The following is a 26,770-nucleotide window of genomic DNA, read 5'->3' as shown; positions in this document are numbered from 1 at the left end:
CCGAGGCCGTCCCGTTTCAAAGACTCTTTCAAATGCAGCCGAGAAACGCAGCCTTCTTTTCCTGAATTTGGAGGATCCGACGGATGGATCCTTAGCAGTCCAACCTATCCCAGAATGCATTTCACACCAACCAGCAGTGATACGGTGGACAATTTGAGCCAGGCTGAGCTGTAGGACTGTTAATATGTCACTTTATTAAGTTTAAAGTAACCATGTAGATTCCCAACACGTGGTCAGTTGATCCAGATAACGCCTGTTTGTTTTTGGAGATGTGAGGAGCCGCTGGCTGTGTGAGACCAGCTGGTCATCTCAGCAGCTAGCAGCCGACTCCCAGAGAGAAAATGATCCGATGAACCGATCTGTGCAGCTCTTTGGAGATTAACCGCTGGCTCTAATGTCTCGGCAGCATTTTGATATATGATACAATTCCTTTCGGAAGATAAATGTTGGTCTCACAGATGAAATCTAACAATTGTAGCTGCCACATTAGTTTGTCTGAATGTAAAGTGAAGCTTCATGTTTTTACTGGACAGAACAACAGTGCTGCCTCTGGGCTTCTATATGTACAGATATCAGCACATTTACATAAATATACATGGATTTAAATGAAAATGAACATGATCAGTCTACATTAAATGTCGTTTTATTTTATTAAGCTACATCACTATTTGGATTTTTATTATGACTACATTACAGACTGAATGACATCATTTACTGCATCTGTTTGTCATTGAGCTTATTCTTTTGTGAGACAAAGTGTCAGTGGAGCTTTGAGTTGAGATTATTTTGTCACCACGGTCAGGTAGACGTGTTGAAACTGAGCCGCTTCTGTCAGCAAGTACGCCGCTGTTCTAATTGCAGGACGACCGTATTGTGTCCTCTCGTCCTCGGAAGCCGGAGCCACAGAGGAGGAAGCGAGAGAGACGACGAGCGTCTTCACCTCATGGAGGAAGACGTGAGGTTACAGAGAGAGGAGAGGAAAGCAGAGAGAGAACGGACGGGCTCTTTTCTCTACTGCAGAGATTAGTTGAAAAATAAAAAAAATATTGCATGAATGAGTTAAAAGTGTTAATTACATTGTTTATTTCATTTACAGCGGTCTTTACAACTATTAAAAAGTCCTTAAAAAGTCTTGAATTCGATGTTATAAATATGAGGCCTTAGAAAAGCAGCTGAGCAGGGAGTCCCTGGTGGTGCTGCTGGACCTGGACGGCCTGTCACAATAATAAAATTTAAATTTCTGGCTCCATTTCTACTAGCTGTGTCCCGATTGTCGACTGCAGCTGTCAACGTCGCTAGGCGACAGGAGTGGCGCTTTGTGACGTAAAGGGAAAGGGCGGGAACAGCTGGTGACACAGACCGTCTCGTTTAACGACGCTCGTTTCGGCCTTTGCCGGTCTACGGAGGACACGCCTTTGAAGACAGCGTCCTTCGAAGGATGAGACACAGCTAGCGTGTATGTTCACTGTAATGAAGGAACACTCATGTGTTTTAATCATTGTTGGACAACAATGGAGCTTTATGGCACAGAGAAGTAAGATATATCAGGCTTTGATACACCGTTGTTGGTTTGGGTTTTTAATGGGATTTGCTGATGATAACAAAAATAGAGAATAATGCCAGCCTCGTGCTTTAAGATAGCTAATTCATCACACGTCCATTTTTAGCTTCGTCAAAGGTATCATCAAAGGTATCACTGCATAGTAATGCAGCTGTAAAGTGCTGGATGATTTGAAAAATCTGCTTTCACAAACACTACAGCTGACATTTTCATTGTGATGGATTACTTCAAAGAGGCTGCAAATCTCTGCAAGTTTATGTTCATGCTTTAGTGGATTAAACGGAAACCGATTTCATGTTTAAATATCTCAGGAAAAAAAAAAAAACATGGTTGGAAAATAAATGGTATTAATGTGGAGTATACACAGCTTGTGGTAAATGGGATGAAATACTCAAAAAGACTGGTATGGTCCTATTAGGATAAATCCCCCTACATGCATAAACAAACACACACGCAGCTCTGCATCATTTCAGCAAAACTCATTCCAGTGGATGGCATTTATTATATTTTCCAGCAACTGCTTCCCCTTATTTTCAGCCAACAGGAACAAAGACTGAGTGACTCCCAGTGACTTCCAGTGGGAAGGGCGGAGGCGTTGATGAGGGGTTTGGGAATTGGCGGAGGCTCTGTTTATTGCAACGAGGTTCCTGACACAAGCCCCAATAGATGAGCAAAATAAATCTCTGTATCATTATGTAAGAGAGGCCGGGCCCGTCCCCTGGTGGAGCCAACAGGCACCCGGGGACTTTCTCCAGCGTAACAGCATCCTCCGTCACTACCCCCGCCCTTCCCCACCAACCCGAACACTCCCATCATGCTCTCCATCCCCCCATACCAACAACACAACTCCCATTCTAGCTTTCTCATCCAATACCAAGGGAACCTCTCTGTTTACTCCACAGACAATCTGAGATGATAATGAAAAAGGAGGTTACTGCTGGCTTAGCAACAATGTTTAAAGCTTGCAGAGCATTTCTACAGCATGAACTAATAACTAAGTGGCTATATTGTGTAGGATGTGTACAGTATAAACAGTACTATCAACATTACACCAGTTCTAATAGTCCAATATTGTGCTTGTTTCTCTGATAAGTTGGGGTTTTTGACTGTTGGTCGGACAAATGAAGCATTTTGAAGACATCACTTGGGGCTCTGGTAACTCGCCCCTTGAATGGTCGAACAAAACCAGCTTCATTTAACATTTGAAATCTAGCGCTGGGAGAACAGAACCTTAAGAAGCTTCAGGGCATTCTTCCTGTTTATGCCGAAAAAAAGGATCAAAGCTTCAGGACATTGAACCCAGAAGAAAATAAAACTACACTGATTTCATCATGACTCCACAATAAAAGTCTAAGAAGGCTACAACTTGTTTATTTTTATCGATCATATTCTTGCACAGAAGTGTTGCAGTAAGTGCACATATTATTGTGCAAATGCTACAATAAAATAATAAATGTGTTTCTCAACATGTCATGTAGCTTATTGTGTGGTCTAGGGAAGTGACTCCCAACCCTGGGAGGTACTGAAGCAGTTGCCTGGGAGCACATGGATAGACGTGACGTAGCTCAATGAATTTAAGAAAATTGATTTTTTTTTTTTTTTTAAATCCACATATTGAGTCAGCTGTAACACCTGAACAATGTTGTAATTAAGAGTGTGAGAAGGAGTTAGTAATGGATGAATGTAACGATTGAAATACTGTTGATAAAGAAAAGTATGGATGAATTCTTAGGATTAATGAATAAATAGGTGAAATAGTTTGCTAAAAGTAAGAACTAAATGGTTGAAATATACAGCCAAAAGTGCAAACAAATAAATAAATGATGTTTAGCAGCAAAATTTTAAAAAGTCTCTCTGAAGCATCACTTATATTTGAAGCTTTAGACTTCAGCAGTCACGTGGTAGACGTCACTTGACTCAATGTAGTACAACCTACACTGACAACTCAAAATAATCTGTAAAAGGCTCAAGTTGTTATTGCTGGAAAAACAAAAAACTGGAATAACTGCATTTTGCAGTTATTTTGCAGCACAGTGTACAAATGGTTTCTTTTTGGTTGCTCTGCCTAATGTAGACAATAGCACCTCATCAAGACTGCGCTCATTCAGACAGGAAGAAAACACCCTGCCATCTGGAATGGCTCAGCTCTATTGATCATTAGAAACGCAACACACACACACACGCACACAGCAGAGCTCTCCCCTCCCCTCATTAATCGCTACTGACCATCAGCTCTGTCAGTTAACAGCTGTATAAGCCATTAGGCCAGTGCTACTCACCCTGTTAGGACCACCACAAAGTCCATTACATTCCAGCCATTACGCAGGTAGGAGCCTTTGTGAAAGGCAAAGCCCAGGGCGATGATCTTGATGCCAGCCTCAAAACAAAATATTCCAATAAAGTAGGGCTCTGTGTCGTCCTGTTGGGAGAGAGCAGAGGGGGGGTAAAGGAGGATTCAAGAGCTGACAGACTTCCATCTGGCTTTGGGAGCCGTATCAAACTAAACCTGTTCAACAGTTTTAAAAAATTACATGTGGTGCATACATAAAGGGAAACCTGGACCCTATTTTCCCATCTTTTTGTGTCTAAGTGACTAATGGGGACAACAATTTTTGAAATCAGTCCAGTATTGAGTGAGAGTGGTTCAGCTGGCAGCTGTGAAACAGTCTGTAATGTAATCCTTCAGGGCACTAGCGCCCCACCAGTGTGCGTCCACTAAAAGTGCTTGTTTTTGCCACTGACAGGCTCAGATTGTTATTCTAAGTGTCTGACAACATTACGGAAAGGACCAAACAGAGAAATACAACTTTTTTCTTTACTTTCACTCGATACGGTCTGTTTGTTATTGTGTCTATCTAAGTCTCGCTCAAGGAGAAGTCTCGTTCTAAAATCTTGCAAGACTTGAGTTGTCGTAGTCGAAATCAGCGAAATATTCAGCCATGACTTTGAAAATCTTTTAGATAAAACTAAGCTAACTCCTCCCGGCACTCCTCTCTCCAACTCTGTCATGGCTGAATATTTCACAGATTTCGACAACAACTCAACTTTTTTTCAGGTGACACTGTTGCAGGATCAATATCACAAGCAGATAACAGTAAAGACTGCACAATCTGTGTCATGTCTCTCTGACAAGAGTTAAGACCGTTCTTTGTCCCCAGAATGATTGTAAGGGTTAGATAACAGCTATTTTTTAGTGTAGCGCCACAGTCCTGATGACACATCTGATCACTTCACATCGTCATGGACTCTGTGGCATGTCTGTCACTCAGGGTTTCAGCCCATCTCAGGGAGTGGATCAATGAGAGCGGGCAGCAGGGAGGCTGCTTGCCTCAGGGAGTAACACTTCCTTCTTAAAAACAGCCACACCCCTGCTACTGCCGGCTCTTTGATTGGACAGAGAGGCTCCCAGCACTTGCTTCTTTAATGGTAGGATTTAACAAGAGAGCTGGGGTGGGGGTGGGGGTGGGGGTGGGGGGAGGGCACAGCAGGGGTAACCTGAGGTAATGATGCACAGGAGGGGAATCAAAGGCAGCTCTGCAGGGTTCTGCTTAACCTGCAGCTCTGAGGAGGCGTCATCTTACGAAAAATAAGTAAATATTCAGTAAATATTCAGGAATTCATCACAGCAGCATCACTATTGCTGCATGTCTTCAGATCATCTTTAAACATTTCACTCAATCTTCTGGATGTCAAAATGTTCAAATACAGAGAATAAAATATAGGAAGGATTGGATTAAGCACTGTCTGTTACCTGACTGCAGCAGTCATAGTCCTCCATGTTTCCTCAAACTGCTTAACAAACTGGAGCCAATTCTGGACTTATTTCACTTAACTGAAACATTATCAAAATGTGTCTGTAAAATCTCTCTATGTCCATGTGGTAACACAAGTAACACAGGAAAGCATCACTGTGATTGCAGATATTAATATTTAAGCTTAGTAATGGTATTAAATGCATATTTTGGTGTGGTGACGACACCATTGCACCCAGCTGTAAGGAAGCGTTCCTTAAGTAAAAGCAGTTGACTGTCTGTACAGAGGGAAGTGGAAAGTGGTCATGTGGCTACTTACCAAACGCTCTGACATCGGTGTTTTGTCTAAGGCCGGTAGGTGTTGCTCCAAGGCCAGCACGATGCAGTTTGCTATAATGGTGGCCAGGATCATGTACTCAAATGGAGTGAGGGTGTTAAGGAAGTCTTGTGGAAAGGGAATTCACAGGTTGTTACACATGCAAACACAACCACAATGATAAAACAATACACAAAAGCATAGGACATAAACACAAAAATACACTCTAAACTTTTAAAACCCACGACTGGCAATGTACTTCCTGGACCTGAACTGTTGCTTGGTGTTTGGTGTTGTATCATTCTTACACATGTAAAAGACATCATGTGACATACACACATTTTTAAAGCAGCTGCAATTACTTTTCACAGCAAATAATATTTTGGTTAACCAATGCATCAATTGTAAAAGGTTAGCTTTTGGTATGTAAGCAAGTTTTTAATATGTTCACGCAGAAAACATGACAAGGTAATGTATAGAATAATCAATAATAGTCAGTTTTCATCTTTTTAAAAAACTTGATTTTTGAGTGTGCTGTTGATGGACACCATTCTCCCACAATGCAATGCATATAGGAAATGGAGGGGCTGCTCACAGTTGTAGAAAACTAGATCACATAATGGATGGTGATGTGACAAGTAAACTGAACTTCATGTGTGGTGGAGTGCCCCTTTAACCCCAATATCCACAAACTAGTTCACACTAGCTGTATTTATATCCCCATAAACCCTCCATAATTAATAACAAGTTCACATATCTTCTCTTTTCCTGTCAGATAAAGATACAATAATCACCACTCTGCCACAGTCAAACACCTATTGTTTCCCAACATTTCTGCTTCTTGCTATTAAAAGAAATCCTAAGCAAAGTTTGCACAGATTATTGGGTATCTCTTCTCCCTGCAGAGCACCAGTCGTGTCTTTAGCACTGCACTCCAACAACAGGACGTCCTCAGGAGAGGGCCTCCAGCCACTGGGCCTCCAGCCACTGGGCCTCCAGCTGCTCGGGGCCACCATGGACCATTCTACAGCGTTGGCATGATTACTCTGCATCAGCTCTACTAATGCATCAAAGCATGATAAATGTTTGCTCAGCACTAAGGGTAATCAACCAGTGACTTCAGTAATGGAGGCCATTACATGACTTAATGTGAATTAACTGTAACGCCTATAATGCTCATTAACATATGAGGTGTTTTACAATCAACCTCTTCTTCAGAAAGTATCCAAATCTGCACCCAAGAAAGATTATTTTGATGGTGGGTCAATACACAAAACTCAACAGGTGGCACAGGTGGCTGACATAGTCTTTCAACACAAACTGAGTCAATTCAAAATGCACCAGAAGTTCATGTGAAACCTGCATCCTGCTGCATCTTATTGCTGTGGCTTGTTTGCTTGGTGTCACACCCATGCAGATTGCTACTGCCTGAAGGCCAGCCTGCTGTTACTGATAGCTAAGAGTTCAGCACCATGGACAGCACCACCTGCAGACTACAGGCTTTACAGGGACTTGTAGTCCTAGTGGTACATCATAAAGTCCACAAATCAACTTAAAAGCTTTGATGTGCTCTACTATTCAGAAACTACTACTAGGATCAATTCCAAGATGCCTAATCTAAACCTCCCCTGCTCAAGATCTCTGACACAAATTCTTCATCAAATGAGAGCCTAGAAAAAGAAGAGACCCTGACAAAGATCACCTTATGATAGAGGACTTTGCATGAATGAAATTCTCAACATTTAGTTAAGCACAAGCCAAAACACCAAGCAACATGTTATGCACTCAGTCTTCCCAAAGGCTCTACCTTTTGGTAATTACTTATCGATTTAAGTGCCGTTTTGTCTGAGGCGAAATGCAACAAATAATGCCGAACTCCATTAGAAATATGTCTCTTTAAGGACTCCTTGCTTGTCAACAAGATGCCTCACAGAAAATGGTTTAAGACCTTTCTGAAATGAGACCTGGCCGGATATTCATCCTGCAGAAAATCGATTGAGGATCTCCCAATTGTGGCACAGGCTGCCGCCCTTTCCTCTGGAAAACAACAGAACCAACTGTGGAACTTTTACATTTTAGTGATATAAACGCTTATTTGCATATTGTATATATGACGAATTTATGTGCGTGTCCTTGCGTTTCGTTTAAGGTTTTGAATCATATCTTAGATGTACGTATCTTCAGTCGATACGCAAGGAACCTTAAATCGACATATTTTTCGGCGGAGTTCGGCGCGGTGATCTAGAGCAGCATGAGGGTTAGACTTGGCTGTAAGGATATGGCCATTCGGTGATCTTTTTCGCATATTTCCGTATGATATTATCCTCACTGAAGATGAACAGAGAGCGGTTAACGGTGAGGCAGTTCTGTTTGACTGGGATGGGGTTGTAAATGGCCATGGTCCTGGCTCTCTGGGCCATCGTCTGCTTGTACATCCTCTGGACCCCCGGAGGCCCCGGCTGCCGGATGGCCCCTCTGGCCGGGCCCGTGGGACAGCTGCCTCCATAGCGGCTGGACAGTTCGTCTTCAAAGCGAGCCATTCTGGGATAGCACAGATCTTGCTGGAGAAACCAAAACTGACACCAGAAAAGAAATGGAGAAGAAGCATCACAACACACACAGTCGTCCCGTCCCCCAGGTCCTTGAAGTGCGTGTGTCGTCCACGAACAGAAGAGTCAAACATTCACAACGAAACAAGGAGAGGAAGTCTCTTTTTCATCAGCGTCAGTCTGCTGCTTCCCATGCTTTCACTCTCCCGACATGAAATTGTTGCTCAAAGTTTAGATTTTCAGATTCCATGATGCATCATTTTCCATGGGTGTTCCTCCTCCGGCGGACTGGCCAGGTCCTCAGAGGGAGTCCACTCTACAGATGTGCCTTCTACCAAACAGCCTGTTTCATTAACACAAAACACTGCCGCAGACAAAACACCGCCAACCGTCACTGAGGATTAACAACAATCTGTTTTCTTCCAGAAAGCGTCCACAGGCATCATTTCAGTTCCCTTGAAGATGCGAGTGAACCGCTGAATGACTCTTCTCTTCGCCTCACTCTCAATAACACCCGCTGTCCGCTTCTCTTCTTCTTGTTTCCATGAACTCGCCGCTGATGAGAATGCAGGGACGCCGCTTTCTCCCCGGCTCCTTATCGAGAAGACTCCCACGTGACCGGGGAGACGCCAGCCAGTGGCTCCACCTGGACCGGCCCTGTTTCCATAGCAACAGGGAGGAGAGCGCGGGAGCGCGGTGCCACACCGGCGTCAAGTTAGACGGAATACGAGCAATTACTTTCAAAATAAGAGAACGCTATGAACACATCCTGTTTGTTTGTTTGCTTGTTTACTGTAAGAGGAAAGCGTGCTTGCTAAATTAAAATGAAGTGAAATTTTACTAACTAATGAAAGTAATACCAATAATATCTCGTGCATATCAGGTGTGTACCCAGTTCACACCAAACATTAGGTAGAAGACATGACTTCCGGCCAAACATTTCAAAATAAACACAAGTAAACATCTGTTCTAGCGTGAAAATTAGTAAGAAAATGTGAAGCCCATAACACAAATAAATATTTCAAGAATTTAAAAAATATATTTATCGGTGAAAAATTAGCCAATTTATGTTTCTGAACTGATTATAATTGAAAACATGGATCTTTTGAGATGTGATCTGATTTATTTATTTCCACAGGTTAAAATCAAAGCAAACAAATGGCAGCAAATAAGGATGGAAATGAATGTGTGAAGAACAGTATCACCTGGGCTGATCAAGTTTACATAAATAATTTAAAAGAAATTGACAGTATTAAAAGTGATAAAAATGATATTATTTTCTTTTTAATGCTCCGTGGGATTTTAATGACATTTTAAATTAAATTCTGAGTCCAACAAAGAGTTTCCTACCTCTGTATTGCATGAAGATGAAGATTAGATGACTGACTGTTTGAGTTTAAATGAATCTGTGAATTAATTCAAAATGAAATGTGGAAAACATCTATATCCAAACTGTATATTGATAATATAAACTGTAAAAAAGTACTTACAATTCACAACTGCAATTGCAGAAAATGATTACAATTTAAAAGTAGGCTTTTCTGGCATTCTTTTGCATTTCATGCATCAATGGCTGATTAATGCAACTAAAAACATGAATAAATAGATTCAGTTTGTGTTTGTGTGCCATCACTATAATGTTCAGAGGAGTGGTGCAGACATAAGGATCTGCATTTGTCTTTGCCTGACACTCTGACAGCAGTCTAGCCCAGTAGTCTGCTGTTTCATACTGAGGTCCAGACACAGTTTAGGATCCTTGAGCAGCAGTTCTCAGAAAAATGAGGGATCCTGTCCAAATACTTGTGTAATTCTGGTATGAAGCTATTTTCCCTGGTTTGGTCAATGCTCCTTACTTCTTCCTCTTGTCAACTCAAATTCATCAATAAAACAAAAGATGCTTTAAAAATGTGTTTAATTGCTAATTATACATGTAGTAAAAAGGACATTCATAGAAGAAATCACACTATCAAAAACATGACTTCACTTCATTAATCCAAAAACATGATACATTTCAGTATTAAAAGAAGAGTCCACCAATGTTAAAATCATCTGTTAAGATTTTTTTAACTTGATTAACCTGATTCTTTTAAAAAGGGGTTAAACCCACTCTCACATACAGTGTTTCTGGCTGGTGGCAAGCTGCAGTGTTCTTCATATAGCAAAGTAACCTTACCACTGTAGCTGTATAAATAAGTTAGATCCTGTGCCTTTAGGTGGCAGATTTTAACAGTGTTTATCTTGTATTTGTTGCTTGAAATTCGGGACTGGAATATCAACACAGACCAAAAATCAAAGCCTCGCTCACATCTGCTTCAGAAGTTAGCGTTTCTGACATTGGTGGTAAAGGACAGAGTGGTGTGTGTCCAGACAGAAAGAGAGGGAGATACACTCTAGTGTGGTGATCATTGAGTTATCTATCTGCTGGAAGACAAGTAGCGACACTTCAGTGAACCACACTGGCAGCTGAAGTACTTGCTCTTCACCCTCCAGTAGTGATCGCCGTAGTCCAACCTGGCGAGGAGAAGACATCAATGCATCAGTCTGAGATATTAGCTTTACTCTACCATTTTACTGTGAAGGTCTCTACTGAACAGGACAGAGCTGAGGTTTGTTTTTGCACCACTCACCCTATCTGGTCTCCAGCTTTGATGGGCCTACTGGAGAAGAAGGCTATCCGGGGGAAGCGTAGATCCTGGTGCATGGTGAACACCCTCACAGCCAGCAGGTTGGGTTCACACAGGTGGTTGATGAAGCGGCCGATGTTGCCAAAGAGTCTTGCATCGATGCAGTGTATGTCACCCACCTGCACGAGATGATAACACAAGTGGTCATAATGATGTGATTTCCTGGTGACTGGAGACTTATGCTAACATTGCATTCATTGAGTTAATCTCAGTCCAACGGAGCGACAAGCACAAGCAGCGAGACCATCAGACCGTCTGTGAACAAGCCAACGATTTATTCAGATTATATAAACCACTTTATTTGGACTCCCATTGTTATTGTTTGTCTTTTATTGGGGATAATCGCGGCATTTAAGTTTTGGAACTACAGTTCCCACAATACTTTGGGAAATAAAGGCAGGAAGTAACGTTACCATGGACTCAGTGTGAGTTAGCTGTGGGCTACACCTGAGTCCCATTTCTTTAGCCTACATTTAGTTTACACTCTGGCAAACTGTCACCATGAGAAGTCCTGCTGAGTGAAATATTAGTACGTCCTGTTTGCACTGTGACTATCACTGGATCACTGTGACACTGCAGAAAAGTCTAAACCTGATGATTATAAAGACAATATCTGCAGTTGTGAGGAGCATCCTCTTTTAACTGACTTCAAAGTTAAGGAGTTATAGATATTTATTGCCACAAAAAGTGTAAGTCACACCGAATCTGGCATGATGTGTGTTCAGATTTGAATGAGTTATGAGTCTGAGAAGGAGTGTACTTATTGCATCCATCAGGTGTACAGGGTTATATTCCAGCTGGACTAGACCTGTCCTGGTTCTGTTCCTCATTGGTTTCCAAAACAGTCCACATCCAGGGGAACAAATAGACCTTTTATCACAACAGACATCTTGTCAAACACAGGTAAGAAATAACATGATCAAATACTGCATTGTGTTACAGTAATTACTAGAACCTGTGCTTTTCCTTCTATGATCAGTCAAAGTCTCTGCATGAAAAAGCTCTATGAATCTGATTCATCTGGGAGCATCTTTCTTAACATTCTGTTTACAGAATAATTACCATAATATCTAGTCCACCCTACTCCCAATGAAAAGGTTTCATCGTTGAAGATAAATAAAATTCACAAAAAGTATGAAGAATGCTGCAATCAGAGGATAGTCTATCAGGCTCTGTGCAGTGTGTGGATGAGCAACTCTGCAGCACCACCTCTTGACCAAAAAGAAATGCACTGGATCACTATCAATGGGAGTTTTTGCAATGTCACAGGTCTATGGCACTGACACTAAAGCTTGTTACTAATACTGTACAGAGTCAGGTGTAAAATCAATGGGAAAATTTTAAAAAATAAAGTGACAGTGAAACCATCTCCAAAGCAGTAGTGACTGAGCAGCGTCTCTGCAGAAAGCTGGACTCTCCAACATCACATCATCTCTCGCCCCACAGAGAGGCAACGGTGTCGTGTCACCGCCGCCACGGAGGACCCATGAAACCAAGTTAAAGCATCTTTATCTTCTGTATTGTGACGTATTTCCAAGTGAAACAGAATATTTGAGCAGTGTACAGAAACAAGAGGGATTTAAATCAAATCCTTTGTATTTGATTGGACTGCTAAAAAAAAAGTGGGCGGGGCTTAGAATAAGGTGATACAGAGCTGCAGAGAGGAACGTAGCTACAGAGGACCACACTAACCTATTGTTAGAGCAGGAGGAGGACGAGCGAGAGATGAATGAATTAGACCTCAGCAGCTACACTGTTCTGGAAATGAAACAAAGTTTTTGCCCACTGATCTCCAAACACACATCTCTTCACATCTCTCTCCATATTTCTCTGTCAGCTACTACGACCCACAAACGGTAAAGTACTGGCCCAAAGTCACGTTTGATTGGATGAACTTTTGTAAACATCCCTGGGTTCAGGATGAGTCATCAAACATTTGGAACCATTTTACAGGAAGAGAAAAGATTTGATAAATGAACAATTAACACAGGATTAAAACTGGGGAAATGTATTTTTCATTTCATGGGGCCTTTCAAAATGAATGTAAATAGATTGGATCACCTTATTGTCGAGTGTGAAGAGGAAAGAGTCATTCTCTCTTTTGTCAGCCTCTGCGTCGGTGATGATCTCCCCAACATACCTGTGGAGGCATTAGAGGGGAGAGAGAGAGCTCAGAGCACAGCTTCTCTTCAATATTTCATGCTGTGAAACACTGAATTCACTCATTTCTCTTATGAGAGCCTGTCCTCACTCGCAAATGAATGTTCCTTGAGGGATATCCTGCATGGCCCTCACTCCCCAACCCATCTTCTGTGTTCTGAAGAGCTGCAGCCGGGCTCTGAAACAAACAACAAGGCAATTATCTCACCCAGCAGCTGACGAGAGCCACAGACAAAGATTTACGTAGAGTTTATTCAAGACGACATTCACCACAATAAAACTATTTATAGACTGATCTGACATGACGAGAATCTCCTCAACAGATTAAAGGTCCCCTCAAGACATTTTTTAAGATGTAAAAAGAAACAACAACTTTACTTTGAAAAATAATCTGTTTATTGTCACTTTACACTGTCCACTGCAAAAATGCCCAAAATAAAGAGTGGAAGGGACTTAAAAATGACTCTTTCACAGCATTTCATAGTTTATGTAACTCACTTAGTTTTCTTTGTGCATAAGAGATGAAAATAGAGAAAGATTTATTTTTTTTTATTTTAATGTATTATAGTGATGATCTCCCACACACTCCACTCCACCCTCTCCCACCTGGACATCGCAAAGGGGAATAATGAGCGCCTGCTGTTCATTGATTACAGTTTGGTGTTGAACATTATAGTTCCCCTCACACTGGTCACCAAGCTCAGGAACCTGAGGTTGAGCTCCTCGCTCTGCTCCTGCATCTGGAGCTTCCTGACTCAGGATCTACGGTACCCCAGTGGAGAAAGTGAGCAGCTACATCTCTGAGGACCTGATATGGTCTACACACATCACCAACCTGGTGAAGAAGGCAAGGCAGCGCTTCTATCACCTCAGGCAGCTGAGGAAATTCAAGATCTCCACAGCGCTGCAGAAATCCTTCTACACTGCCACAGTAGGGTCTGTGCTCTCTGGAAGCATCACTGCCTGGTGCAGCAAACGCAGCTCTAAGGATGGGAAAGCTCTTTACAGAGTGATCCGATGTGCTGAGCGCATCACCAGGACAGCACTGTCCTGCCTCCAGGACATCTACACCAGGCGTGCAGGTCCAGAACAAACCAGAATAATTAAGAACATTCACCACCCCAACTACAAACTGTTTGAGCGGCTGCCCTCTGGAGAAGGAGTTTCTTCCCCCAGGCCAAACAGACCATAAACACTTACAACCTACACTATACACATCCTGAAACTATTTCTCACTCTGCATCTTTTTGTACCTCAGCAACCTTTGAAACCTTACTGCTTGCTTTTGCTTTTTATCCAATTACACACTGCAGATTGTTTATAACTTGCTGCTTACTTCTTATTTTATTTTTATGTACATATAGATTCTGTGATATAGCTTTATTATCATTATTATTACTATTATTATATTGATATTCCCTCCCTGTATGTAGCTTTATATTTCTTTTAATCTAAATTTTCATGCTGCTATATTGCTTTATGTTTGCTTTTGCACAGTTGTTGCAATTTTATTTGACTGCTGTTGAACATGTTAAATTTTGCTCGTGACAAATAAATCTCTTGAATCTTGAACAATGCAGAAGCCGTCTTAGCTGATTTTGTTCTTCAGTGCAGTATATTCCTAAACAAAACTGTAATTAATCAAATTATGTACAACCCATTGATACACTGTGAACCTCACAAAATATCTACACAGCCTGTGTAGTGAAAGCAGCACATTTTGAGGAGGATTTAGCCTAGAAAGAAACTAGCTCATCTCAAAAAGTGGCACAAGTCACCTGAGTCCGTTCTGGACTACTCGGTTCCTGCAGGTCCTCCAGCAGGAGCAGGCGTGGTTACACTCGAACAGCACCGGAGGCTCCCGCTGACAGAAGTCCAGCGGCAGTCGACCCTCCTGCACACACACACACCGAGTGACAAACTGCTATCAGGGATAAAAAAAAACAGCTTTTCCAAAGTGAGTTATCCACCGCTGTCAGAGATGAATGTTCAATTTTTTATTTCAAGGCGGAAATAGATTTTTTGCCTTTCGAAAAAAGCACAAATATACAGTAAATTAAACAGGTTAAAGTTTATCATCTGTTCAGTAAAAAAACTCTTCTGAAATAAAAATAAGACAAAGAACGACATAAATGAGTGAAAAGTTGAATTTTTGTGACTTAAATGTAAAGAATCCTCAAACAATATCATGGAATGTATCGTTTGCATCAAAATCAAACACATTTAAATATGCATTTTGTGACTGTGTGTGTGTGTGTGTGTGTGTGTGTGTGTGTGTGTGTGTGTGTGTGTGTGTGTGTGTATGTGTGTGTGTGTGTGTGTGTGTGTGTGGACTTACACTGTCATACCAACAACGCAGACTGAGCTGACCACACATACAGGTACTGGATGAACAATCATCTGTGCAGCTGCAGTGCTGAATGACACAATCAGTGAGCTGTTATAAATCAGGAATCATGACATTCTGCAGCTTCTATCATATAACTTCATGTAAATAATATGACATCAGGGTACAGGTTTTGCACAAAGCCCATTCAGGGTAGTTTAGTATTTTTTTTCTTTCTCTTATAATTTGTCCAACATTAAAAAAAATGATTCTGGACATTTTGTAGCCTAATTGCAAATCTGAGCTGGAGCAGCTGGGTGCTCAGTGACACATACAGAGAGCTGGAGTCTCACCTGCAAGTGAGTGATGTCCTTGTCAATGTTCAGTGGGGAGGTGACACAGTTGTCTGGTATGTATTTAAAATTTTCAGGGCATGGCTCGCTGTCGACACCATTAACACAGGGGATTGGGATAGCCTCGTACCCCCGAGAAATGTCCCTAGGAGAGAGAGAGAGAGAGGGGAAGATTCTGTTTTTAAGAAAATCTGATTCAAATATGTATAGAAAAAGTAAAAACATGCATATAGATACTTATAACAATAAAGTGATGACAACATTTATACATAATATGGTCCAAATGACTTCAATCATAATAATATTGCCAGCATTAATGGCTGGTAGATGAAGAAAATAATACATATGATGACCTTTTTTGGGAGATAAAATCTTGAATATAGGATGAGATGTGCATCTAACAGAGATAGATATCAAACTCATGCCAGAGTGTTCGTATTCATCCAGGTAGTACAGTGTCATGTGTTGACATTTGAAAAAGAGTTAGTGACACTAAAACTATAAAATAACTAGAACTTCAATATTATTGTGTTAATAACGGGTGATGTGAAAGGTGTCGCTCATAGTGACAAATCTGCAGTTCCACTCTGTGACGTGAAGCCTGTTAATGTCTCATAGTTTTGGTTTAACAGCCAACGACTTTCCTGTTTGGTTCAGTCTCATCACTCTAATTTACCTTGTTTCCAGCAACAGCAGGCAGCTGTTTTCAGAAATAAAACTCTAAACCCACTGCCCCCTACCAGGTGGACACACACACACACAAAAATCCAAATGAATTCTAATGTAGTTCTGTGTCTGCTGGATGTGTTAACACTCACTGGTTTGCAGACATGTAAGCCATATCATCGGCAAACTGGGAAACGTGTGTGTGTGTGTGTGTATGTATGATTTTCACACTCTGGACTTTAATGCAGCTTGTTTGCTGACAATCATATAGAACAGTAAAACCTGTCTAACATGGCTGGAGACAGATTGTGGTTTTCTTCCAGTAAAGCGACCTTGTGACCCTAACCCATCTTTTACAACATATTATACTACATTACACGACAGGAACCTAGCAGCAGCCTTTGCTTTTTGCATGATCATGTTCTATTTTTTTGTTTGTTTGTTTGTTTATTCGATGAGTTTTGAAAGAGTTTCATAAGCAAGAGAGGCAGAGACATCTCAACCCACACAGGAACATTGCAATTGAAAATCACCAAAATAGAGATGAGAGCAGACAGCCGCAATATGTATTACAAATAACACTTCTATATATGTAATATTAGAAAATAAACATTAATATTGTTCACACACACACACACAGCAGTATCGCCGTCTACCTGCTGAGCACTCGCTCTCCGAGACAGTCCCTGCCTCTCCTGGCGTCCGTCAGCTTCTTGTTGGCGTTGAGGGCCGTCCAAACCTTTGAGCCGTAGACGCAGCAGTCCAGAGCCGTCTGTCCCTCCCTGTTCCTCTGACTGACGTCTGCTCCACGAGACAGAAACAACCTGTGGATGGACGTGAGGGAAGTTAAGTCATACAATACAAAAAACTGTGAAGAATGTAAAATCTAAAAAGACGACACAGTACAGCGGTGACGTGGGGATCAATTGATATAGATGCATTAAAGGTGAAAACAATACACTGCCTATTTCTGGGCTCAAACTGACAGTAGGTGATACATCACATGACCAAAAGTATGTGGAGACCTGAACATGTGCAGGAAACACAGAGTTGGTAGAACAACTGATATATAAATTATCACTGTATGCTTTGATTAAAATTAAAGGGCCCAAACCATGAAAAACAGCTCCAGACACAAATGTATGTGGGTATCTCACAGTGTACTATGAGCCCATATCTGAAGAATCATTTCATTTTTAGGATTCAGCATCTCTCCAGACATTAAATAATAAAGGTGATTAAACCACAAGTTAGATCAGAGAAGGAAAGGTGGAAATACTGCATAGGAATACATGTTTCCTATAAACAACCAGTTGTCCTTGATCCGCTTCAACTTGAGTACGTTCCACCTACAGAAGTTCTCCAATGACTCCTCCACTGACAGCTGCATCACTGATGACAACGAGGAGGAGTACAGGGCCCTAATGGAGAGCTTTGTAAAGCGGTGTGACAATAATCACCTCCATAATCACCACAGGCAGAGCAGGAAGAGACCCCCCAACGCCCGTCACCATCCAAGGGTAGGAGGTGAAGGTGGCGGACACCTACAAGTTCTTAGGAGTACACATGAACAGTAAACTGGATTAGACTGACGACACTGAGGCCCTCTACAGTACAGGAAGGGACAGAGCAAGCTGTTCTTCCTGAGGAGGCTCAAGTCTGTAGTAGTCAGTGTCTTCTTCTCTGCCGTGGTATGTTGGGGGGTACCATCAACACCAGGGATGGCAACAAACTGAACTAGCTAGTGGAGGCTAGCTCCGTAGTTGGAGCTGAACTGGACAGTCTGGAGGGTTGTGAAGGGGAAGACGAGGAGGAACTATGCTGGAGAACCCCTCCCGTCCTCTCTTTGATGAGCTAGTGAAGACGAGGAGCACGTTCAGCCACAGACTCAGCCTTCCTCGGCACACCACAAAGCGCCTTGGCCAGTCCTTTGTGCCAGTAGCCATCAGGCTCCACAACCACATGAGAACTTTAAGACCTGCACTGTCTGCTACTGAATCCTGCATAGACTCTGGCACACTTGCACATGGGCTCGTATACTCATTCATTCATGTATTCATTCATATATGTTCATATAGAATATATTTATTGATAGACTCTACATGTATCCACTCACTTGGAGATCCAGTGCAGATATCTAGTGCCAGCAGCTCTGTGTTTTATTCTTATTATCTTGGTTTCCCTCTGGACTCTTACCTGTAACATCTTCTGCTTTATCTTCCCTTATCTTGACAAATAAAACGGCATCGTATCCATTTTATCAACATCGGACCAAACCGGCTTTAATAAAGGTTTGTGTAACCCAGACATCACACTCACATCACACACTCCAGATGGTTTTCTCTGGCAGCGACGTGAAGCGGTGCGTCTCCGTGAATGTTGACGGCATCGAGGTCGCACCGGGCCTCCAGCAGAGCCTGGGCGACATCATCGCACCCCGACAGAGCCGCCCAGTGCAGGCAGACGTTCTGTTCCTGGACATGGAGGAGGTCAGAGGTCAGTCTGAGTTACAATAAACTTATGACAAGTGACGACTGTCCTGGAAGCATACATACATACTTAACCCAACAACACATGACACATCACACTCTGATGAAGTCAATAAACATGCAGCCTGCCGCACCCTTCACTGTAACTATATCGTTCAGTGTCATAAACTTTTAATACCTTCTATTTAAATGATCAAATACAAAAAGTGATGTCTACTCCTTTCCTCGTTCAAGGTGACACAGCACCCACAGCTCCCTGCTGTACTATACTAATTTCACTCAGTATAGACGTAAAATATATTATGCATCTCACGAGATCAGGCTTGTCAGAGAGTTGACCTTGATGAGCTCAAACGCTGCATGAAATCTGCATGAAAGTTTTACTGTGTGTGTGTGTGTGTTAAAGCTATAAAAGTGAACAGTATGTTGTGTGCACTGACCTTGTCTCTGATGTTAATGTCGGCCCCTCTGGTCAGCAGCAGGTGGACCAGCTCCTTGTGTTTGTACTCAATGGCCCAGGTGATGGGGGTCCATCCCCCATCATCCTGCACACACACACACACAAGCTCTATTACTTATGCAGAAATGTACCACTGAAGTCCAAACATTTTCTCCCAGCTAAAGAAGGTGTATGAATACTGTATGACCGTTAGCAGCAGTTAGTAAATGAGGAGTGTGTGTTTTTACCTGACAGTTGATGTGTTTGGATGCCTTGGAGAGCAGATGATGGACGACGTCATAATGTCCCAGTTTAGCTGCCAGATGCAAACAGGTGAAACCCATGATATCCTGGGATGACAACATGATTCACATTGAACAACACTGCACTGCTGCCGCCACTGTTAAAGTCGCAAAGAAAGAGCATTTCATTGGCTTCTGGCCTCCATGAGTTAAAACTTTGTGAAGAAATTATTCCAACACTTCAGAAATGTTCTGTACCAAATCCTCTCCAACCCTCCAGAGCCTCGTTTAGGCTTAGAGATGGAGAGTTTAATTAAAATGTTGTACTTTTCATAATCAGCTGCTCCTCCTGCCTCTGTAGGCTCTCTGTACTCTCTGCTTCTGCCATCAAAGTTCAAGATCTTGTGTTGTATTAACTCTCATGTGTATGTCGCTTTGGATAAAAGCGTCTGCAGACTGAAGTGCAGGATGTTCTACCTTATGATCACTCGCAATGTCATTCATTAGTCATTTTTGGACTTTGTATGCTAGCGACATCTTACATTTTTTTATAGTGTCATTTTGAAAAACCTCTTGCTCACCAGTAAATTTTAAAAAATCTAGTATGTACAGCCAGTATGTCCTACAGTTTTGCCACTAAATGTGGTGCAATTTTGATAAATAACCACGATGCTTCCATTTTTGGCAAAATATGGTGATATTTATATGGATCACAGGAAGAGCAGCTATTGTTACCATACAGTAGCTAATGAGGATCTAAATAAACAAACCAACCTGTTTTGGCAACCTAGTGTCTGGTCTTTCAGTGGAACCTCATTGATGTAATTAATGTAGTGTTTCTGTTGTTGTGCTGTCCCTGCACCTGTTCAACTGTCACATATCTTAATAAAAGAGGTTTGTCTTATCTGAGCATGTAAAGGTTTAGTATGTGTGCTGCTACATGATCAATCAAACACCAACTACATGTTTTTCAGGAAGTTAAAGTAATGTGCTGACTTTAAGAATGGTTGTAGAAAAGAACCGAGCGGTGGCAGCAGTTGATAGAGAGGGACTGAACAGAGTGATGGATGAAGAGGCAGAATCTGACATGAGCACACATCGGGCTGATAGGACGAGTTAAGGCTCAGATCGGACAGAGAGCTTTCTACAGGTTGCATGTTGGGCGCTTCTCTGCTCTGAGTTTATGTTTTTTCAACTCGAGGCGTTCAGGGCGCATACAACCACTCAGCAATCCAACAATAGGCTTCACTCTCAATGAAAACAATGACAAAAAGCACCAGGCTGCTAAAAGCGCCAGCTCTGTCTAATCAGTGTGTTATAACCCACCTTGTGGCTGACGGCTGCTCCGGCTCTCAGCAGGTACTTCACTGTTTCCAGATGGTTGTTCTCACACGCTGCCATCAGAGGTGTTCTCTGCTCCTCATCAGACATGTCCAGGTTGGCTCCAGCCTACACGTACACACACACACACACACATATACACAAAGCATGACATCATTCTGCATGCTACCGTTCAATATCAAGTCACATGGACTGATGGGTATCTCTTTGGTGACATCATCAGCGCTTCTGTGTGGTCAGTGAGTCAGACTGTTAGTGTTAAAATGAAACACTATCTCTGATTTGAGGAGCATATCCAATCTGTTAGATAAACTATATTAGACTTACATTCATAAAAAGATATATTTTGAGGGAAGTCTTTACCGTATGACAATGCTATAAAATCGGAGAGACTTTTCTTCAATTAAGACTTAGTTACTTGTGTATTAATGATATTTATGCTTGCATGGTACCTTTGTAATCATATGCTTACCATGCACAAAATATTAAAGCAGCATCTTACAACTGGTGTCTGCTCCTTCTACTGGATCTGTGGAACTGACAGGAGCAGAGTGACGGTCTCCTCACCTGGACCAGCATGTGGCAGATCTCCTGGTGACCCTCAGCAGCTGCTGCGTGGAGAGGGGTGCGTTTGTTTTGGCCCTCCATTAAAAAGTTGGGGTCCTTCCCATCGACTGCAATGTACAAAGTTTAGTCTGCTGTTGTGATAACACATGCTAAAGACAAAAATCTACTGAGTCATGGTTGAAGGTGCTCTCTGCCAAAAGACATATTTGAGTTACCTAGGAGATGAATGACCTTCTGGAGCTCTCCTTGTTTTGCAGAGATGTACAGCTGCCTGGTGGGGTACTTCACTTTCTTTGGTTTCAGGCTAAAAAGAACACAGGTTTCCATCAATTTATTTCTATTAAAGTGCAAACTGTGCTCCCGTGCAGCACTTCTTTGAAAACTTAACCTTACTTCTCATCATCCAGTGCCATCAGGATGCTCTCCAGTGACTCTTTAGGCAGTCTGTCAGTACTCACAGCCTCGCCCTTCAACCTGGAGAGATTGACCAGAGTTAATCAACTAGAATTATCCTTTAACAGTCAGCTGTGATGACATTAACACGGCATCTTTCCTGCGTTACCTGCTCGGGCTCTGGTCTCTGCTCCTCTGTGGCTCGCTGGTCTTCTTCGCCCTGAGTATCTGTGGAACAGCAGGCGTGGCGGGTACCGACGGCAGGGCAGCTACAGGAGGCACAGCTGGAAGTGACGGCCCAGGGTTCGATCTGGGGACGGAGGGCGACGGGTCAGGCTTCGGCACCGTGACCTCCTTTGCCCCGCTGGCATCCTCTCCACAGTGGGGGCAAAACCTGCGATCTTTCAAGATGGAGGCGCAATCTCTGTGAAAGCGGTGGGAGATGCTGCCGTATGGTCGGCACTCCATGAAGGTGCCCTGAGGGACGGACCAGAAAAGCACTGGATTAGTATCTAAATATTCTAAGTATTTAAATGTCGGTTGGGGAGAAGGGAAGAGAAAGAGGGAGGTGGCAGAAGGGGCGGGAGACAGAGGCAAATAAGATGATGGATCTCCACGTGTCTAGAATATCAGTGTGCTTTGTTTCCCCTCACCTCCCTGCAGAAGAGCCCGCAGCCGGGGCAGCACTGGTGCTTGACCATGCCGGCCCTGTGATCCTCACACAGAACCAGCAGGTGGACTGTGTTGGAGGGTCGCATCATTTCCTGCTTCATCACTCGCCTCTGACAACGATTCAGCTGTGAAGAGAAAAACAGATTCAATAAAATGCTATCAAGCCCCCCAACACTACTCATGTAAACAGAGATCACTCTACTGACACATATCACTAGTGACACAAGTCTCTGGTATGTGGATGAGATTCAGATATTTAATAACATGCAGATATCAAGGTGTCACATCAGTGTTTCTCTAAACTATGACGATGTACAACGAATGTGAGGATTGAATATTTGTAGATTCTGGACAAACTGAAGACATCACCGTGGGCTCTAGGAAATGGTAAACAACATGTTTTTAACAATTTCACAGACCGATCAATTAATCAATAGGTTCAGATGATCTTTACCGTTCCGTCTGTGCTCTCCATGGCCATGCAGGTCTGATCCAGTGTGGACAGGCTGCCTCCGCTGTGAGGAGTCTCCATCCGGCAGCAGCACAGTGGTAACTCCTCAGCCAGGTCTGTTTCTGTCACCTCAGCATCCGCTGCTAAACCTGTACATACACATCCAGTTATTCCACTACACATCAGCCCCACAAAACGTGCACACACGTCCTTAAAAATCTACTCTGTAAAAGAAAAGGGGATATGCTGGGATTTTGGTGATTTTAGATAAATCCTATGATACCGATCAGTCAGAGAGATGCTGTGATCACCTGACAGGGGAGGTGAAAGCAGCTCCTCCTGAGCTTTCAGGTCCAGACAGTCCAGAGCCAGCTCTGTGTATTCAACATGGCTGCCTTCTCCTTCCATCTGTGATTCATTTCTGACAGCTGATGATTCTCTCGCCTCCAGAGTCTCTGGTAGAGTCGCTGGTTTCTCATCTGCTGCGACTTGTTTCTTCTCCACACTGCCGCCCGGATCCTCTTTCTGATAGATAAAGACAAGTGAATGCATGTTGAGTGAGCGGATTTATTGATGTAACTCCCATCAGGAGGCAGTCTTTGAAGGGTTACTCCAGTGATTTAGTTCTGCACTATCATAAAGTCAGGGGACTTGCAAGAGACTGATTTTTTTAAAAGGAATGTCCAAAATTGAGGTAGCAGGAGCTGAGACATCCTGAATTTTAATCACCAGATTTTGTTAGGTTTCTCAAAAGCACTGGATCCTACATTTCCCATAATGCAACTCAATAACATCATTAGACCTTCCCTGCCTCTACAGCTGTTTTCTCAGGCTAGGGTCATGCTCCCCATGGCAAGTAAAATTGATTGATTGATAGAGGAGTTAATAAATAAATGGACATGCCTTCTCCTGCTGTTTAAGTGCCTTGGCCTTCTTTTTAGGAACCAGGTTGTACATCCCCATCTTCCTCTTCTTCCTCTTCACAGCTAGGAAAAAGCACAACACAAAGACACACACAAGACGTAGGTCAGTAAAAGAAGCCTTAAAGACTACTCTGCTACATCAAAGCCCTCTTGTTAATAATGTGAGTAATTTAAACCTAAATTTTGTCAACAAAGATATTCTGTCCGTTTTCATGTAGCAGCTGCAGTCGTCTCCTGTAGCTTGTTACGACACAAAGCTACGTGTCCTTTCTGCCGCTGCAACCTATTCTCTCTCAGGGATAATTACAGCTTTATTCAAAGTTTGCAAAAGAAAGGACAGACTAACCTGACTGAGGTTTGGTGGAGGTGGAGTCAGCTCTCCTTTCTTTCTCTTTGCCTTTCTGGCTGTGAAGGAGCTCCGTGTGAGCAGGTGGTGCAGACTTCGGTGTGTCCGTCAGACTCGACTTCGCTGACTTCCTGCCAGCAGGCTTTAGGAGGGAAAAAGAGGGCAACATATTTAATTTGTCATTTATCAAAACAAGAAAGGAGAAGGCATAACAACCCACTTATCTCATTTAAATTCCTATGTGCAGTATATTAATATGTTATAATAATATATTGGGTTAAGTGATTGTGGGGCCAACAATCTATCTGACCAGAATAAAATGATCAGGTGAACATCACAGTATTTGATATGCAAAAAGTCAAGTCTGCATAATATGTCAGCTAATGGATTTAACAACAGTGAAAACACCACATTATCTCGTATGCTGCTGCTGCTGCTGCATTTATTAAACTACAACTGGGTTTCTGCAGTGTTCATCAAATTAACTTTAAGACTTTTTAAGAATGCAGCAGCCCTACCAGTCAAAGAAAAACCAGTAGGGTCACTCCCAATTATACTGGAAACAACTGGAAGAGTGATTTTACCAGAATATATCTGTTCTACTCACATCACATGTAGCTGTAATGTATGGACTGGTGAAGAAAGAGAAACAGGAAAATCTGTTGATTTACAGAATTCTCATAATGGGAAAATATTATATACACAGAGCCAAGAAGCCCACCCTCTATTCATGGTTTCTACAACATTCCAGCTGTATTTTAAATCTCTTGAATGTATGCTGGGATATGTACAACTGTACAAAGTACTAGAGCTTGACTGTACTAACTTTCAACTGAAATTTAAGACCGATTTATGTTTCTATTCAGCGTGTTAGACGTATATAGTTCCTCTTGGATTGTTAAAGCACAAGTTATATCTCAAAAAACACATCAACTTTATCCTCACATCAGTCTGAGTTCATATGATCACAAGTTACTGGTCAGCAGGTGAATTCATTCTTATTCAACCTTCAAAAATCCGCCAGCATAACTGTTTACCTTGACAACAGCAGGACTTGTGTGTGCTTTTTCTACTGATGTGGCCTGAACAGAGCCTGAACTGGGAGTCTGGGTCGCCGGCCTCCCAGCAGCACCAGCACCAGCACCAGCACCAGCAGCAGCAGCAGCAGAGACTCTATCCCTGACAGGTGGAGCAGGCAGACGTCCAGATGTGCCTGGAAACAGGCTGCCAGGAGCTGCCAGTGGTTTTCCATAAGCTGGCCCCAGTCGCTTGCTGCGCACAGCTCCATCACTGCTGGCTATGGGTGAGCTGTGGAAGGGAGTTATCTTTACTTTAGGCTTTTGCCCGCTCTGTGCTGCTTGGCCCTTGGCCCCTGGGGAGGGACTGGAGGGTCTTCTGCCTGGTCCAGGCCCCTCACTGGCTCCACTTAGGTCCATGGCTCTCCTGGGGGACTTATTATTGAAGCCAGCAGCACCTGAGGAGTTTAAACATGGTTAACTTTACTATTTCGGACATCAACTCAAAGCAGACGAACACTTCGCTTAAAGTAAATAACTCTGCGAGGAAGCCTTTCACTACCAAACACAACACACGGTGCAAGACAGTAACTAGTTCACTTAAACAAAAGTTATCACAACGCCTGACAACGAGCTTTAAAGATGGAAGAAAAGCAGAAGAAAGAACAGCTCTGTTCCCGGCAGACCAGCAGGGAGTCACATGAGAGCGACGCAGCACGTAAACAGGTCACAAACAAGTCAAAGGTAAAACGAGGCCGAAGTAGAAAGTTTGGAGCAGCAGAGTTTCATCCTACCAGCTCTAGTCGGTGTAGCTGTGTGAGCTGTGTGAGCTGTATCCGAGGGACGAGGGGACCGGAAGACCGCTCTCTCCACTTCCGCCACACCCTCACAACCACGTGACGCGCTGTCCTTCTGGGGTCGGAAACACGTTTGTAGACCGCTAACCTGTCTACAAGCAGGATAACACCGGTCAAAGTACCTTCTTATACCAGTTTGAGCCGTTTACATGAGTAAAACCATATCAAACACTACAGGTAATCCTCGCAGTTTAAAGTAAAGTTGGAGTAAAGCGAAACCGGAAGTAAACATGAGTGAATTCTCTTTCCGGCCGCTGGTGACTCTTTGGAGAAAATCTTTTTTTCATGGAAAAGATGTTCAAATTCACAGATATATGAAGACAATTAACAACATATTAAGCTAAAAATGCGTGACTGTAAATGTGACTCAGTGTTGCAATGCAATACATTTCACTCACTACTGTATATCTGAACAGGTTGTATATAATGTACAAAGCATATAAAATAACGTGTTGGGTTTTTTTTTTTACCATTTAATATTTATCTCATCACTCCTTGCGCTCCTCACTCCTTTGCTTGATTGGTATCCTGTTTACAGTTCACAGAAACGGTATCACATGTATATAGTCATTCGTTGTGTATATTTCTGAATAGTGTTGTGTTGTTATTCTGTGTAAGTACATAGAGAGCCACTAAACCAGAGTCAAATGTGTAAACATACTTGGGA

At 42.5% G+C, this 26,770-nt stretch overlaps 2 protein-coding genes across 7 annotated transcripts in view; both read right to left on the bottom strand.

The window, feature by feature from the left end:
• The window catches only part of cacna1ba (calcium channel, voltage-dependent, N type, alpha 1B subunit, a), a 147,779-nt gene extending 138,911 nt beyond the window's left edge, over nt 1-8,868 (bottom strand). For 4 of the 6 annotated variants that reach the window (XR_006405207.1, XM_044362938.1, XM_044362952.1 and 1 more), the window contains exons 1-3: nt 7,910-8,868; nt 5,633-5,738; nt 3,841-3,980 (exon numbers count right to left, since the gene is read on the bottom strand). Coding sequence is in view for 5 of the 6 variants with exons in the window: in XM_044362938.1 (XP_044218873.1) it covers nt 3,841-3,980; nt 5,633-5,738; nt 7,910-8,169 (506 nt within the window). In the remaining variant the exon portion in view is untranslated. The remainder of the gene's footprint in view (nt 1-3,840; nt 3,981-5,632; nt 5,739-7,909) is intronic. The other 2 variants (XM_044362969.1, XM_044362986.1) reach the window with 1 other exon arrangement.
• A 1,205-nt stretch (nt 8,869-10,073) lies between these two features.
• On the bottom strand, nt 10,074-26,242 carry ehmt1a (euchromatic histone-lysine N-methyltransferase 1a). Its single transcript, XM_044362927.1, has 23 exons — nt 26,041-26,242; nt 25,268-25,704; nt 24,231-24,372; nt 23,865-23,947; nt 23,273-23,486; nt 22,965-23,110; nt 22,492-22,635; nt 22,008-22,315; nt 21,839-21,919; nt 21,661-21,749; nt 21,446-21,552; nt 20,864-20,986; nt 19,544-19,645; nt 19,297-19,401; nt 18,687-18,841; nt 17,024-17,191; nt 15,702-15,846; nt 15,361-15,438; nt 14,801-14,916; nt 13,114-13,200; nt 12,924-13,002; nt 10,806-10,981; nt 10,074-10,689 (listed from the first exon to the last, which is right to left on the bottom strand). Exons 2-23 carry the CDS (start codon nt 25,664-25,666, stop codon nt 10,593-10,595), a joined length of 3,144 nt encoding a protein of 1,047 aa, XP_044218862.1. The 5' UTR covers nt 25,667-25,704; nt 26,041-26,242; the 3' UTR covers nt 10,074-10,592.
• Between the last annotated feature and the right edge of the window lie 528 nt (nt 26,243-26,770).

Source organism: Thunnus albacares, chromosome 2 (assembly GCF_914725855.1).
Source record: "Thunnus albacares chromosome 2, fThuAlb1.1, whole genome shotgun sequence".
Lineage (NCBI taxonomy): Eukaryota > Metazoa > Chordata > Actinopteri > Scombriformes > Scombridae > Thunnus > Thunnus albacares.
The sequence above is the reverse complement of the archived record's forward strand: the minus strand, read 5'-3'. Positions and strand labels throughout refer to the sequence as shown.

What these genes read in the sequence shown, in the direction of transcription:
- ehmt1a (XM_044362927.1), bottom strand. Translation starts at nt 25,666, where the DNA reads ATGGACCTAAGTGGAGCCAGTGAGGGGCCTGGACCAGGCAGAAGACCC. An exon ending in ACATTAACATCAGAGACAAG is followed by an intron (nt 18,842 to 19,296) that starts GTCAGTGCACAC and finishes CTCCATGTCCAG; the next exon opens with GAACAGAACGTCTGCCTGCA. An exon ending in GTAGTCCAGAACGGACTCAG is followed by an intron (nt 13,201 to 14,800) that starts GTGACTTGTGCC and finishes TGTTTGTTTCAG; the next exon opens with AGCCCGGCTGCAGCTCTTCA.